The sequence below is a fragment of the Onychomys torridus genome, chromosome 19 (genome assembly GCF_903995425.1).
Source record: "Onychomys torridus chromosome 19, mOncTor1.1, whole genome shotgun sequence".
NCBI classification, from domain to species: domain Eukaryota; kingdom Metazoa; phylum Chordata; class Mammalia; order Rodentia; family Cricetidae; genus Onychomys; species Onychomys torridus.
In genome coordinates this window covers 29,737,548-29,754,453 of record NC_050461.1, presented here as the reverse complement: position 1 = coordinate 29,754,453, position 16,906 = coordinate 29,737,548, and the positions used below count along the sequence as shown (strand labels likewise).

Here is a 16,906-nt window from a genome sequence, read left to right as displayed (position 1 = left end):
TTAAAAAGCTAGCTCGACGTTACCCATTGCCAGCACTGAGAACATCTCTGGGAGAGCTATGCTGGGAAAGGGAGCAGAGGCACTTGAGCTGGCCCCATCCCCTGCCTGCTGTCCTGGTCCACTAGGTTTGCTGTACTTGAAAAGTCCCGCTTGGCTTGTGTACAGTGGAAACTAGCAGTTGCTTTTAGATTTAACTACATTTTCTTTCATTAGTTGTGATGGAATAAATCATTAGGTGTATTTTTTGTGTTCTATAATATCTTTGTTTAGTTTGTATTAGGACCTTTAAATATTTTTCTTACACACACATACACAGACAGACACACAGATACATATGTGTATACATACAGTATTTGAGATTGGGTAGGGTAGGGGTTTGGAGTTTTGATTTTTGGTTTTAATCATTTGCTTAGAAGCTTAACTTTTGGAATAGTGCTGGTGAGTCACAGGATCTAACGTCAACAGCAAAGCAGTAATACAGTTTTGTTTATATATATATTGCGCTGCCAAACACCCAGCATTTAAAACTAGCTCTTACAATACTTAACATTTCTATAGGTTTGGGTTTTGGTGTGTGAAACTGTAGTGACATGCGTCTTAATGCTTGCTAATACTGCTGACATTTCCTTAGTAAAGAGTAAAGGCCGAGTAAAAAGAACCCTTTGAACATGGACTCTGTGTGAGTTGTTGTCTAACTAGTTCAAATCCAGTAGAAGTAATCCCTGTGTCTTGAGCCTGGGTGATTTTGAGTTCCAGCTGTCCAGAGTTAGCCCATTGTGATGTGTACTTTGAGAGTTCTAACAGAGCAGCCCTCAGTCCGTCTGTGCCTCTGACCCTTCCTCCTCAACACTGCCGTCTTCCTTTCTTCTGTTTTCCCTCGTCCCTCCCTGTCTCACCCTTTTGTCCCTTTGCCACCAGGTTGAAAGTGGGAACATTTCTAAAATACTATTTTGTGGTTCTTATTTTGTTGCAGTGTAAGTTGTAACCATGACTACTGAAGTTGGCTCTGCATCTGAAGTGAAGAAGGGCTCTGACCAGGCAGGAGCCGATGCACCTAAGGAGAAAGCTAAAGAAGTCACAGAAAATGAGCAGAATCAGTTATCTGAGCCAGAGGAGGAAAAAGGTTCCCAGCCAGGCCCCGCAGTTGAAAGCCAAAGTAGTCTCCGCCGGCGGAAAAGAGAGAAGGAGCCATCTGAGAGCAGGGGCATTTCTCGATTCATACCCCCATGGCTTAAGAAGCAGAAGTCGTATAACTTAGTGGTAGCCAAAGATGGAGGAGATAAAAAAGAGCCTACTCAAGCTGATGTGGAAGAACAGACCTTGGATAAAGAGGACTCCCTTCCTGAAGAAGAGAGCCGGGCCAAGGGCGACGCAGAAGAAATGGCTCAGAGGAAACACCTCGAGGTTAAGGTGGAGGTCAAGGAAGAAAAGCCTTCCTTGAAAAGCAGTGCTGAGACCCAGGTGCGTTTGAGAAGACCGAGTGAGAACATAGCCACACGGGGAAGAGGTTGACTTGTTTCGGGTCTTTTCCCATGCTGTGTCAAGATAACTACCTCAGCTTCATGTGTCTGCAATATAGAATTTGGATTATTGTACATTAGTCTTTCCTGTGAGTCTTTTTAAAATTACTCCCCAACAGCAAAACAAAAGGCAGCCCGGCAGCAACAGAACACATACCCTCTCTTAGGCACCTGTGTTTCTGATACGGTTGAGCCGTCTGCCAGACCCTCCCACCTCTTCTGTTCAATCCATACCCTTTATTTATCTCTGCTTTATTTGTGGATTTAGTGGAGAGTAAGTTTTGGATTATCTGTGTTTTGTTTGCCTGTGGAAGCCTAGGTATTGCTGTGGTTTAAGCTTTTAGAAATTTGTTGTCTCAGTACTTTTAATATAGCTACTGGGATATAGTTTCTTTTATTCATTTATAGCCCAGTTCACGAAAATACCCTTTCTTGCATAACTTTTGAGTCTTAAAAAGCTTAAATTTAAGGTGGTTAGACTGATGACCATAATTCTCATGACAGAGTCTCTTTGGGGCCGAGGATGTGGCTGGAGCTCTTGCCTACCTCATTCAGAACCCTGGGTAGGTTACCAGCACTGAAGGGAAAAGGGAATTTTGGTGCTCTTTTTTCTATGTTGTCTTCTACAAGTAGGTTAACTTTAACGTGGACTTAATGTTTCCTTGGCAGCCTGCTGAAGAAGTGCAGAAGGACAGAGAAGAGGAAAAGATCAAGGAGACGCAGGAAGACAAACTGGAAGGAGAGGCAGCAAAGAGGGAGACCAAGGAAGTGCAGACCAGTGAGCTGAAAGCAGAGCTGGCCCCCCAGAAAACTGCCAAGAAGACCAAGGCTGTCCTGGCCAAAGTGACCCTCCTGGATGGCACCGAGTACAGCTGTGACCTGGAGGTGAGGCAGGGACTGAGCAGAGTCCTCTCCATGGGCAGAACGAAAGCACTTGGCTCTGTGGGTGGCGTGGCACAGCAAGCATGTTTCTTGTTGCACTGAGTTCCTATAGGCCAGTCTATTGATTTGCCTCTAAACACAGTAACAACCATGTAGAAGAGTCATCGTTTCCGTTTCGAACAGCGCTTGTTGACCAGGGTTGATGTGCAGTGCGCACCCGCTGCTTGTGTAGCGTGTGTCTGTTCTGAGTGGTTGGCTCTGACTGCTGCCTCTGTAGGATGTTGTACTTGAGAAATGATAGCTGTAAGCAGAGTTTTAGAAGAATGCAATTTTAGCAGTAAACTCTTATCCTGAGAAAGATAATGATATAATCCTAGGTCATTAATTTTGTTTCATTTAGTAAAAAGGTACCTACAATTCGTAAAACAGGCAACTTATTAGCACCAGCTTCTTAGGATTTGTGTTTGCTTATTTCTTTTCACACATGCAGTACTTGGAATGGATTGTCATGTTTCATGAAGACTCCGTTCTCAGTGTTATAGTGGAAATCGAAAGGCTTAGACTCAGTAACTTGCCAGGTGGTGGAGGAAGGGTTTACACGCAGTAACTGCCAGGTGGAGCCAGCTTGCAGCTTTGCCACCTTGGTACCAGAGCTTGTGAACAAGTCTGCAGATTTGGAGTTTTGTGTGTGGGACAGGTGATCTATCTTTCGTACTCACTTAAAATAGGGACTAAGCTTTCCTTTAGTCTCCTGTTAACAGTTTAAAAAAAAAAAAATCACACCAAATTCCTGGCTTTCATATTTTAACAGCTTGTTAAAAACATTTGTGGCTATCTAGTTGAACTACAGTTTATTATATTTGAATATATTATATTGCCAGGCGAGGATACTCAGTGAGCATTTATAGTTCTTTTCTTTATATTCACTGTATGTATAATTGTTATGGTACTTGAGGCATCAAAATTACAGTAGCAAAGAATTAAAAATCCTAGTCTTAGTTGGTTCTTGGTGTTATAACAAAATACTTTAGGAAAGGTAATTTTTAAAGACTAGATTCTAGTGGTTCTCAAACTGTAGGTCATGACCCCCTTGGGAGTCGCATACCAGATATCCTGCATCAGATATTTAAGCTATGATTCATAACTGTAGCAAAATTATAGTTAAGATGTAGCAATGAAATGTTATGGTTGGGGTCATTGCAACATGAGGTCATTACAGCATTTGGAAGGTTGAAAACCACTGAAATAGACTGAGAAATACATGATCAAGGTGTCAGTAGATCAGTATCTGAGGAAAAACTGCCTTCTGTTTCCAAGATGACACCCTTCTACTACCTTCTACCCTCATGTGCTGCAAGGAGTTAATATCCTATTGCTTTCAAGTGCAAAGCAAAACGGAATTGAGTAGACGCTCCTAATGCTACCTTGCAGTAGATATTATGCACCAACAGCTTACTTGAGTTCTGAGCAGGGACTTTGTATCTGAACATAGGTTGTAATTCATCACATCCTAGTAGGTGTTGGAGCAGTGCAGAAGTTATGAGTGGTATTCCTTCATAATTAATGTCTCTTCCATCTAAATTTTCTTGTCATTGTGGTTCTTTGGTTGCTTGGTAACATTAATTTGGGTCTACTTCTCATCAGACCTGCTGTGTTCCCTCTTCAGGAGTGGAGGCCAGAGGTTGGGGAGCCACAGTTGGGTGCTCTCATGCTTTCCTGTCTAGTGCTGGCCTAGACACTTGGGTGATGTGCTGATGGTGCTTATCTGTGTTTCTGTAGATCCACACCGGAAACTAGTGTCTGACTACTCTTTGAGGAAGTATGTGTGGGACACTGGAGCTGTTCATGAATTTTTGAGCGTTTGAGAATGAGGCACAGACTTTGGCTTGAGAGAACTGTCTGTAAAAGTTGTATCTCTCATGGTTTTCCAGATGAATGCAGTTATTCTTTCATTTCTGTATGTATGTGTGTTAATTTTCAGTCACCCTTAGGTTTATGTAACATGCCCAGTAAAGAGGACCTAATGAATTTAACTTAGGGCATCCACAGTGGTAGAGGGGAGCCAGTAGAAAACCCACCATGACTTAGGTGTGGTGGTGTGCACTTTAATACCAGTACTCTGGAAGGCAGAGGCAGGTAAATTGGGTTTCAGGTAGGCCTGGTCTACAGCGTGAATTCCAGAACAGCCAGGGCTTCACAGAGAAATCCTGTCTCAAAAAAAAAACAAAAAGAAAAAAAGAAAACTGGCCGCTGCAGGAAGTCATGAGGAGGTAGAATGTCTGGATTCATGGGTTCTTTATGGACCAGAGTGAAGGTTTGGAAAGCCTCAAATACCAGTGTAAGATTAGAACCGACTCTTAGAGCATAGAGCAAGGGCCAAGATACCGTTAAAGATTTGGGACACATTAGTTGTGTTGTCGCAGTAACTGTGTATTGGGGGTGTTAAAAATTCACTGCATTGGTTAGCAGAAGGTCTTTGTAGCTGATAGTTTTATATGATTTGTTTAAAATACTGGATCAGTCTGGCAAGTTCCTGTTTGTATTAATTACCTATCACCGATTTTGTCCACAAAGAAAGTGCTGCTATATAATATTGAATGTTTTTTAATTCCAGGAAACATAATTCTGTGAGATGTTTTTTTGTCTTATCTAAACATCATTTCTATTACTCAGATCACTCTATACTTAGGTAGAATTAACATAGAGGATATGTATAATGTGTTCATGTATATTATGTATTATTTTTACTGGCTTGTACATGTATGTAATGTGTATATTTCTATATACCCGTCAATATCTATTCTTCTCCTGTGTGTGTATGTGTGATGGGTATTGATGGGTACGCATGTACCTACACATACACACACTTTTTTTTTTTTTTTAAAAGATGGGCTTAACTTAACTAAGGTTGGCCTCAAACCCCTGAGCTGAAGATGCCCTCCTCCCTCGGCCTTCCTGAGTAGCTGGGGCTGTAGACACACAGGTGACTTCCCCTTACTTTTTTGGCTTTCTGTTTCAAAATTCCTTTTTCTCCCAGAGACCCCCCTGAACCTGTCCCTTCTGCTCTTGAGCCTCAGGAACAAGATGGAGACAGCTGCCAAGTAAACTGGTTTTCAGAGTCTTCAGGCGGAGTTTCCCTGCCCTGCAGCCACTCTCCAGTAGTCACTCCGAGTCTTCGTATTAACTGGCCAAACCTTTACTTGTTACACTTAAATTAACCCCTATTTCTTATCTGTGCTCTGCCACGTGGCTTGGTGCCTTTTCTCAGTACGGCATGCCGTCTTCATCTCTGCCCCTGCCAGCAACTCTCTCACTCTGCCCTTCTTCATCCCACTATCCTTGGTTTGATTGTCAACCCCTGAGAGTAATACATACTCACAGTGGACGGAAGGATTATTCCACAGCAGAACCCTTTTTGTCATCGTTGAAGTTGGCGTTCTTCTGAGGAAGGAGAGTGCAGGTTAAAAGAATGCCTCAGACATTTGCCAGCCCCCCAGAGGTGGAGGTGACAAACAGATTGGATAGAGGTGCATTGTTAAGGACTGGTTGTAGTTAAGCTAAAAAAAATGCTATGGAAATGGCTTGATTGTCATGTTCTTTCTGGCTTATGAAGCAATAAGCTTCATATGCATTTACTTATTGCTACATCATGCATTTCCTTTTATCCAAAACCTAGTATATTTTCATAATTTTGTTTCAGAGTGTTACGTACATTTTCATTATTGTTCATGAAAGTTGATATTTATGTTTTATTTTAATTTATCATTTGATAAATTTAATCTCATACATATATTTTAAATCTTACTTTTGAGGAAGGATTATTATTATTACTATTATTTTTGAGAAAGAATCTCAAAATGTAAATAACTCTGGTTGGCCTGGAACTCTCCATGTAGACCAGTTTACAGAGATCTACCTGCCTCTGCCTCCTGAGTGTTGAGGGTAAGATGTATACCATCATATCCAATGAGGATTATTGTATTTTTTAATGAAGGTTATATCAACTTTTATCTCATTAAGTTATTTAAATGATATCTGACAACCTAGTTTGGTACCAGAGCTTAAGTTGTGAGGGATTTTAGGGTTGTCTGGATTTTGCACGCTGGCTCCAGATGTTTGGATGTAGGACTCTCCGTAATACTGCTGTAGAAGTCATTTACACACTTGGTGTGCTAAAACAGCTGGGAAAAGTGCAGTTTATTTGAAGTCATGGGTCTGGCCAGGAGACGGTTTAGTTTTCTGGTGACTCTTTGTATGTCTTGGACAAGTGACTTCCTGTCTTTTCTTCTATTCTCAGACTGCAAAGTAAGAATGAAAATATTGGCTTCCTTTATTTCACGGTTTGAACTGGGTTTCCTAGAGTTTGAAGCCTGTGTATATTTTTTAAGGTTGGAAAATAAGTGTGGAAGTTAAGAGACGTTAGAAGCGTGAGTCCATGTGCATTCTGACTAAAGGCTCACATTTTCCTCTGGCAGCTGCGAGTTTTTCCCACATGTTGATTTTGTCTGAGAATTGAAGGCATTGTTTTAGCCCACACAGGAATGTCACAACCATTTTTCCTAAGGCAATCAGAATGCAAGCTTTCAGCATCAGTGTTCTGGTGATAAAAGTATTCATCTGAGAGCAGAGAAGGTGTCAGTGTCCCCAGGCCCTCTTTGTACCGATTTTGAGTCTCAGGAAACCCTATTTGGTATCCTTGCTTTATGAAGTGGTATGTGTGTGTGTCTACTTCTGTCTCCCCGGGTTTGTTTTCAGACTGCAGCCATGACCCTGAGAGGTGAGACAGTTGAGTCATTTCAACTATCCCTATACTTTTGGGGGATCTAGAAGTTGTGATACTTGATACTCCATAAAATCCCACATAGAAGTCAGGGAGGGTGTATTTGGAACTGGGAATAATTAATGTGCAAATTAAAAATTTCAGTGACTAGATCCAAATACAGTACCTCTGACCAACTCTCCATTCTTTTAGGTTAACAAAAGGGTTCAAGATGACAAATTTGCCCAAGGACTTATGTGTTTATTATTAATTAATTCATTCATTATGTATACAGTGTTCTGTCTACATGTTTTAAAGTGAGAAAAGGGTGTCATGCCATGGGGGTAATAGAAGACAAAGAACTTCTTCAGGTGGCGGCTGGTCCCTGAGGACTGTTAGGTGTGACCGACCGCAGGCTGCCTGCCTTCCCTGCCCGTACCCAGGGATCCAGCTCATCCTGAGCTTCCAGAGTTGACTGTTCTCCTGTAAAGTTTCTGTCCTTTAATCTCTTCGTGTTCCCCGTCGGCAGGTCCCTCGTTGGCTCACACCGTCTAACTCAAGTCCAGCTCTCGGAAGGTTTTCTCTTCCTTTGAACTTCTGTGTGCTGTTAGTTTGTGCACTAATCATGCCCTGTCCTGGGAGGGAATCTCTGTGGTGTTGAGCTGTGCTGTTCAGCTCTTACTGGATTTCTGAAATGCTTGTATTCCTTCTTTTACCTAAACCTTTTTCCCTTCAGAGTGTTAGTGTGGGGCTTTGCCTAAGTCACTTCTAGAAAGCCATTCTCCATTCTCCATTTACTTTCTTGGACATTGGTATACTTTAAAAAAAATCCGACACAGGGTTTCTGTGTGGCTCTCTGGCTGTCTGGGAACTTGCTCTGCCTCTGTGGCTCAGGCTGGCCTAGAACTCAGAGATCTGCCTTCCCCTGCCTCTAGAGTGCTGGGATTAAAGGTATGTGCCGCCGTGCCTGGCCACATATGTACACTTTTTATCCTCCTTTCCTAAGATACCTTGATAGCATTGCTTATTTGTGTTCCTAATTTAATTTTTTCTTCTGTCTCCCTGCTAGCAGTGTTTTTTAAATGCTTAGGAACAGTTGGCTGACTTGTAGAAATTCTTCAGGGCCTTAATGAGTAAAAACAGTTCATTATATTTCTGAAAAAGGTTGGCCAAATCCGGGAGTAAAAGCATGCTACCGAGATGATCCCCCAGGAGTTGGCAGCCTGGAGAGAAATGTGGACCCCAATAGCTGGGAGTACTTGGCTTTCTTGAAGTAGTAAATTGCTGGGTTGGGCTTGAAAAGGTGAACATCATCAATAATGCCTTACTCCGACTTCTTTTCTTCAATAAGGCTTCCTCTTGAAAGGCTGGTTTTGAATTTTGAATAGTCTTGAAATTCTATAATATTCTTTCCACTTTTGGTTTCAAAACACCAGGATTGTTTTTCTCCCTCTGAATCAGTGGTATTTTGAAAGCAATCAGCTTGCCATTTGAAAGTAACTTGTAGCTGTGAGTACTGGCTTTCACCCTTACTGATCCTTTCTCCCGGGCACTGAGACCTCGGTAGTTAGCACTGGGTAGTTTTTGACTGCACCCACCTGCTGGTAGTGAATGAAAAAAAGAGATGAAAAAGGAGGACTTGATTACTCCTAGATATGGTGGAGGAGGTTTATTGTAGATGTGAGGGAGAGCATAGCCAGAGGCAGAAACATTGGAGAGAGTCCAGATTGAACATGACCCTTAGCCTGGTCTTGTTCGGAGCCAGGGGAGGAGAGAGGGACAAGCCAGGAGAGTAAAGGGTAGACAAAAGGGCTGAGCAACCAAAATGTCTGGATTCTATAGGGAAGAGGCACAGGGGGAGGGCGGGATATGCCAGCCATAACCTGTAACTAACTGTTAAGGACTAAGGTATGCTGGGAGAACATGAATGGTGGTCAGGTCCACTTTGATATGTTAAATAGGCATCTCTGTTAGCCATTTGTCCCTGGTTTGAGACCCTAACAAGCAGCAGGACAGGAGGAACTAGTCTTGGGTTGTTTTCTCTGTAGAAAATGAAGAACTATTTAAGTTCTAGTGGGAAAGCTGAGGTTCAGAATACAATCTGTAAAGTCTGCATAGGCATATTTTTCTCATCTCTAATACAGAGGGATTTAAAAAAACGTTAAAATCTTCTTTCAATCATAGTACCTCAAACAAACAACAAACAAAACACAACTAAAACCCCCAGAGTTTTGTCAAGGTTTATCAGATGAAGTGGTGTGATGCAGTCTTGCACGAAACAACAAAATGTGTTAGGGAAGATAATGCTTCCTTTATTTATATAAAGAGAAGGTATATTAAGATCTCTTAGCATAAGACTATTAAAAGATAACCTATACCATACACTGTCAGCTTTTGTCCACTGGCTTCCGAGGCCAGTGTTGCCATTTTTTAGCTAGACTTGCTTCTCTTGGCTGGCTTTAACTAGGGTTAGTCCTGTCGTTCAGAGTCACTGAATAGATCACTACTAAATAAGTGTATCATTGATAAGTTCAGGTCTCCACTATGCTGATTTTACAGAGAGGTGCACTACCATCTATGGGAGAGGTTGCAGAGAGAGAGAAAGAATTGCAGACTCCACCTCCTACCCTTTGAATCTATTTTCTGAAGTTTTGCTGATGTGAATTCTGTTGTCAGCCCTGGTGGTAGTTGAGTGAGAAAAATGTGTGTGCACATTTGCACACTTTCATAGCTACACATACTAAATACAAGTTTTTATAGGGATCAGCACTAAATGTGTGTTTTCAGTTCTAAGTCTTAGTTTACGTACCTTTTCTATAATGGCCGTTTTATCACAGGATTAAAATAAACTTGTGGATCCTTCCCTTGAATGTAGCACATACTAAAGTTAGTGTAGTAAGTACCTTTGAAGACTTTCAGTTAGTTCTGGCAGCTTAGTGACTTCTATTTTGACACTGTTGATGCTGTTCTTCAAAGTGGTTTTATAAGTGTTTATGTCATTTCATTATTTCTTCTCACAGGTATCTGGATAATTACTTATTTTGCAAGTATGTTTAATTGGGTAGAATGGAGGTTTGTCATAGGAAATAAAAAGATGGAAATGCTACTGTTTAAAATATATTTTTTTCTTGCAAATCTGGTTGTTCTTGGGCATCTAAAAGGGGTTGGCTTCCAGAAGTTCCACAGAACCCCCCAGAGCCATACAACATAAAATCATTTCTGTAAAATGGCCTAGTATTTATATGCAGCTGATGTATATCCTCCTAAATACTTTAGCTCACTGCCAGATCACTTAGAGTTATAATACAGTGGCGATATTGTCTAAGTAGTTATTGCATTGTGTTCCTTTGAGAATGATTACAAGCAAAAAAAGGATGTGTATAGTCAGTCAGATGTAATTTTTTCTCCAAATAGGACATTACTGGAGGCACCTCAACTTGGAGGAGTATTTTGAGTCCTTGGAATAACCTTTCAAGTTTAGTTTTTATCAATGGTCAGGTGAGGGAGACCAGCTTCCTGTTTTTCCCCCAGGGTAATCTTGAGCAGGGAGAAATGAGGAATATGTAGATAGAAATATAGAGGAGAGAGACAGTTAGAAAGGGCCTGGGTCCAAACCCACTGGCCCCTTCTGTCTTCTAAAGGGTTTTTAAAGGAATCAAAGGGTGGAGCAAAGACCTCCCCCTAGTACAGCCAAGTGCAGACCATTCCAGACACCTGGTGACTGTGCACATGGTCAAGCCATCCCCTAATGCAGCCCTGCTGTGTAGAGCAAGCTCAGATCTCACCAGGAAGCTTTTGTGGGCTCCCACAGTCAGGGAAACATAAATGACTCATTTACTTGTGGAATTATGTTCTAATCATCTACAAAGAGATCATTGGCTCTAGTTTCTTTTTGCCAGAACTTGAATGAACTTTGGAAACAGTTTTGTGGACAGGTGATTCAGATTGGTAGGAAAAGAATTCTGACAATAATGCCCTTAGCCCGACGTGCTCTTTCCTCTTGCATATGGCTTTAGTCGATTTCCTCTGCCTCACAACAGTGTGTGAGTTTGGTTTGCTCTGTGCATACCTTTGTTCCTTGGCCTTTGATATTTGCACAGTGTAGTTAGAGTGAGTGCAAAATGCATAGCTCTGTGCCAGTAATGTATGGATTGCATTGTGTACTTCCCATCACTGGCTTCTTGGCACACAATAAGGGCACTGTGGAGAGGCCTACAAGGAGGCAGTGATGGTGTTTTATAAAACGCCAGTGGTGTGTGGCGTCCTCTGCAATCTGCTGGGTAAGCAGTTGCACAAATTCCTCCACATTGAGAGGTCTCCAGAAATGTCATATTTTGGCTTCAGTAACGAATGCCACAAATAACAGCACAGACATCGGAGACTTTGCTCAGTGTCTCAGATTTCAGTCTGCTTTTCTTTAGCTAGGGTCTGCTTTTAAGAGAGGCTTCCCATAAGCTAGTCTGCTAGTCTTTAAGTAAAATGTTTTTGAAGACACATCTAAATTATCTTGCTTTTTCAAGTTCCTTTGCTTGTCTCTGTTATGCAGTGTCTTCTAAAACAAACAACAAAACCAGAACCAAAAAGATCTGGTCTGGCAAGATGGCTCAGCTAGTACAGTGCCAGCTTGAGGACCTGGAGTTGAGTCCCTAGTGTCCACTTACAAAATCCCGTGCGGCAGGTGGCATGCTGGAGAAACAGAGACGGGGGCCCTTGGACTTGCTGCCGGCCAGCAGTTTAGCTGAACCGGTGAGCTTTGGAGTTGACCTCTGGGGTACACATGCATGCGCACCCTTTCTACCATAGCTGCACCTTTCCCTGCCCTGGTTCTCTATTGCTTAGGTTTGGGTTAGGTATATGGGGGAAACAGATTGTTAAGCTTGTTGGAATTGATTAAAACTAAAATTCCTTTTTCAAAATGTGCTTGGTAGGTTTTATGAACCTTTTTTGTGACAGTACTTATGAGTGAACCAATGATCTCATAGATGCTACACTAGGTTCTACCCCTGAGGTAGTGCCCTATTCCTAATTCCTAATGTATCAAGTGCTACATCATTAGAACAGAGACTGAAACAGTTTATATTAAGTGCCAACAGGTACAGAGTAAAGAGATGCTTCAGCTGGCAATAGGAAACAACGGCAAAGCTAATGTCTTAATGAAGAAATGTGCAAAGCCTGAAAAAGCCAGTTGCCTTGGTTTGTGTAAACATGGGCGTAACCTGCCCTTAGGACAAATGCTGAGTGGTTTTCTGCTTGTGTAGTTCTCCAAAGGTATTTGGAAATGCTTTCATTTGCTAAGGAAAAGCTTATGTAGGTTTGTGGCTGGTCTTCTCTCAAACTCTTATTGGCAGTGTGTGTTTGCTTTGGTTCTTGAATATCTGTGGGCCGATAGTCATGAATGAGGACCCAGGAGATGGTGTATGACTGGCAGCCAGAAAGCCTGCATTCTAGACCCAACTCTGCTAGACTTCTGGCCTGCGTTAATGACGTGAGCCATTCTGACCAATATTGTCCCTACTGGTTTATAATTCAGCCAAGTGCTGCTATAGGGGGCATTGAGGCAAGGTATGCTTTTCTTAAAGAACCCAGTCACTGAAAATCTAGAGTGTGGAAGGGAATAGAAGAGTGAGTGCCAGAGGTATGAAATAAAGTTCTTAAGGAAGTCTACAGAGTGAGTGCCAGGACAGCCAGGGACACACAGAGAAACCCTGTCTCCAAAAAAAAGTTCTTAAGGAAGAAATAGTGGGAGACTGGAATAGATTTTATAGGAGATGAAAATTTAGAGATTTGTTCAGAAGCAGAGGCAGATTTTGACATTTGAAAATAAATAGAAAAGGCTGATGAAATGGCTCAGATGGGTTAGGGAACCTGCTGCCAACCCTTACCTCATTTCAGTTTACAAAATCCATTCTTACAAGTTGTCCTCTGACCTCTGTATGTGCCCTGTGGCACAAAACATTTTTTTTTAAAGATGAAAATAGTGGATTTGAGGATCTTCCTTATATGGGACAATAACCCCAAACTGAAATAATAGCCCATGAACCAACTATATATACTTTTTAAAAAATTTTGACAAAAATTTAATTAAAATATAACTAAATCATTTTCTCACTTCCATCTCCTTCCTGCAGTGCTTCCCATGTCATCCTCCAACCCTTCTGATGCCTTTCACCCCACCTACAGCCCCTTTCAAATTTGTGGCTTCTTTTTCTTTGATTATTGTTGATGTATGTGTGAAGGAGATAATTAGTCTTTCCTGAGGACGAGCCCCTAACTGGTTATCCAGTACCAAGTGGTCAGCCCTGAAATCATATATGTGCAAGCAGCTCTGAAAGATGTATCTATATACATACACGCAAACTGCTATTTTTGATACAAGCTGTAAAGGAAAATGTCTTTCATTTTGCTTGGTTGGCAAATGTTCCTTGTGGCCCATTCATGTAATAGAACTATAATTGTATATAAGAGAACAAAGCGATGCCTGGACATAGTTTCCATGAATATAATCCAGCACTCAGGAAGCTGATGTAAGAGGTCCTCAAAACTGAGGCCAATCTGGCCTACGTTCTAATAACTCTAGCTTGAACAAAGAAGGTAAGTTGCCTCCTTAGACAGATGTGAAAGTGTTACACTTTACACATATCATTAATTCTAAGCAGACAGGAAAACTGCATCATTTCAACTTCCTGTAACTTCGAAGGAAGTTGAATGAAATAACTGAAGCTTTTAAAATCATATCTAACACCAGCCTATTTATTTATTTATTTATTTACTTACTTACTGCCCTTGACAGATGGATAAAGTTTCTTAGATCATTTGTATTTTAGTCATCATTGTTTCTCTACTGTCTTAACACAGGATCTGACATCAGCTCTTGCTGGATTGGTGTATGTTCACCTTCTAGCTCTGCAAGCTCTGCGGTCGTTTGTCCGTGGGGCGGTACCTAGCAGTTAGAATGAATGGCCTGTTCATTGTGAGATGGTTTCCCTTTTTCATCTTACTGTGTCCTGCAGTATCTTTGAGCAGAAATTCACCCCGTCGGGCTTTCATAAACACCAGAAATGAAAAATAATACCTCTTAAATATCTGTATTCACATGGGATGTCATATTCTCGAGAAAGCCGTGTGTTCTTAGTGCTCCCATAGCACTTGGAGAGTAGAGATTCTGAATGGGAGTTTCAGTTACAACTGTGTGCACTCAGTCAACCTCTTAGCGGCTGCTAAAATGTCTATGTCTTAGGGATGGAAGCCTAGTAGGAGGAACAGCCTACACATCAGACAGTATTTCGAGAATTGTGAGATGTGGGCTAAGTCAAAGAGCAGCTGGAAGTAGAATTCAGCTGTGATTGATCCAGACAATTTGATGTAATATTAATTTGATTCTTATGGAGAGTTGTTAGTCACTCTGTCCATTTTACAGATAGGAGACTGTATAGTTTTCCCATTGTCACACTGTCTAGTAACAGAAATAATGTTCACAAAATGTTGAGTGATGTTGAACTGGGTCTGACTCCAGTGCCCATGCTGGGGCTCAGCATACTAACACCAGACTTTGGGGGTGGCTTTGTGGGTGTGTTCTTCCTAGTCTTTTAGGATAAATACTGTCCAGTAGAGCATGTCTCTGAGATAGAAACTAGTGAAGAGATACAAGTTTATAAAAACTGACTTTAAGCCAAGTTGGAGTAGGTTTTCTCTGTGATGTATGTATTTATAAACATTGTCTTAGCTAATCCTTTCAAATACTCCTAATTTCAAGTACCATAACCTGGCTACACATTTTAATTTACTTCATGCTTGCCACATGCTTGTGGTATGTTCTATTATCCTCACTCACAATTCTGGAAACTTCAGTTATACATCTTGTTAGAGGTAGTGGTATATTTAGACCCCAGTGTTTCTATATACTGTAAATACGTAAATAATAGGAGCACATGTCTAGCTGAGTAGCTTAACTAAATATCAACTACTGATTGTGAATCTACAGTGATGGATGTAGTACATTGCTATGGTAATTTGTGTGAATTTCTCCTTTAATTTACTACTGACATAATAGCAATATTTTAGAAATGTTACTATGAAATATTTAGTAAAAGTACCAGATTCTACTCCCCAGGATTGATCAATCGATTCTCTCTCTGTCTCTCTGTCTCTGTCTCTGTCTCTCTCTCTGTGTGTGTGTGTGTGTGTGTGTGTGTGTGTGTGTGTGTAATTTTTATGTACTGCATGAATGGACAGGTGCATATTTTGATAATCAGGTGTTCACTGAGCCTTTTATTGGCCCTGTTCTAATTTCACTGGCCATCTAGTTGTGGGATCTGTACATGCCTTGGGGAGGAGATACATGTCTGACTGAACTCACAGTTGGGATAGTCCAAGCTTATGCCTTTGAATTGGAAATGGCTATGCTTTGTCACTGTTTAAATGATGACCACTTTTTCTGTGGCTTCCTGGAGCTTTTAAATCTCCAAAGAATGAATACTGTATTCTCTAGAAAATTAGAAATAAAAGTATAATTTAAAGCCTGGTGTTCTACAACAGTAACAACAACAAACAAACAAATAAATAAATAAAACCTCAGTGCTGATAGGATAAGTTGTATGAAGTTACATCAGACAGTTTTCATAGGGCAGCATTCTTTGAGGAATTGTCGTGAGTCATCTTCAGGTTTTGAGGGAAACACTTTGAACATATGTCCTTACTGTGGTTTATATGAGTAGATGAACAGTCAGCATTTTGTTTTTCTACTCTTCCTTAGTAATTAATAAGACTAGCAATAAAGCAGAATGCATTTAGTTAGGTTTTCACTTTAGAATAATCTTTTGCATTGTTAGAACATTTGAAAACATACTTTATATGAATTTGTAATAAATCAGTGGTGCTTTTAAGATAATTTTTTAATATTTATTAGTATACACAAACGTTTTATTATGGCATTTTTCATACAAAATTTGTTTTGTCTCCCCAGCCCTTCTTCATGCTCTTGTGTGCCTCCAGCCCCAGGGTCTTCCTTCCCTTTCAGGTCGCCTGGGCTCTTTCCCTTTACGGTCTCCTTTAGAAAAGTAAAGCTTTGCTTTGTTCTCTGCAGAAACGTGCTAAGGGACAAGTGTTGTTTGACAGAGTGTGTGAGCACCTCAATCTCCTGGAGAAGGACTACTTTGGACTTCTGTTTCAGGAAAATGCTGAGCAGAAAGTAAGTGATTTCAACTTTGTCTTTTAGAAAGTACTCTATTTTTCTTAATCAGTTAATTTCAGAATAAATTTAACTTTAATTTACATGCTTATTAGGTTTTGACAAATATTTAAAAGTGATTATGTGATTATGCTTTTTGACATTTTGGGTGTCTAATGCTTTCTCCTATCATAAACACGTGGAATGGAATGTTTTCCTATCTTAATTGAGATTGAAAAACCTGAGTTTAAAATTATATGAAAACCTTAGCACTTGAATTCACAGTAGAATCAACTTGTGTAATGAATTGTTGAGGGGAAAGTACTTCAAATTAAAAGATTCAGTAGTGGGAAAATTGATGTTCTAACATGAAGCCTATCTTTTATCGTAATATTATCTAAGTCATGTCCCAATTGACCCTGGTAGTACATCTACCTAATGTCAAAGAGTGTGCTGAGAACATGTTTACTCTTAAGTTTGTCTAGGACATTAAGCAAGAGCATAGGGTGGTCTGTGATCTGAAGCTCATATAATTCTAGAGAACTTAGAGCATAGGGTGGTCTGTGATCTGAAGCTCAT

The 16,906-nt window shown here is 40.7% G+C and overlaps 1 protein-coding gene across 26 annotated transcripts in view; it reads left to right on the top strand.

Moving 5' to 3' along the window:
- The window catches only part of Epb41l2 (erythrocyte membrane protein band 4.1 like 2), a 184,228-nt gene that overhangs the window by 92,435 nt on the left and 74,887 nt on the right, over nucleotides 1–16,906 (top strand). For all 26 annotated transcript variants that reach the window (XM_036169192.1, XM_036169190.1, XM_036169193.1 and 23 more), the window contains exons 2-4: nucleotides 974–1,461; nucleotides 2,190–2,405; nucleotides 16,244–16,348. In XM_036169192.1, the coding sequence (XP_036025085.1) occupies nucleotides 988–1,461; nucleotides 2,190–2,405; nucleotides 16,244–16,348 (795 nt within the window). In that variant the 5' untranslated portion in view covers nucleotides 974–987. The remainder of the gene's footprint in view (nucleotides 1–973; nucleotides 1,462–2,189; nucleotides 2,406–16,243; nucleotides 16,349–16,906) is intronic.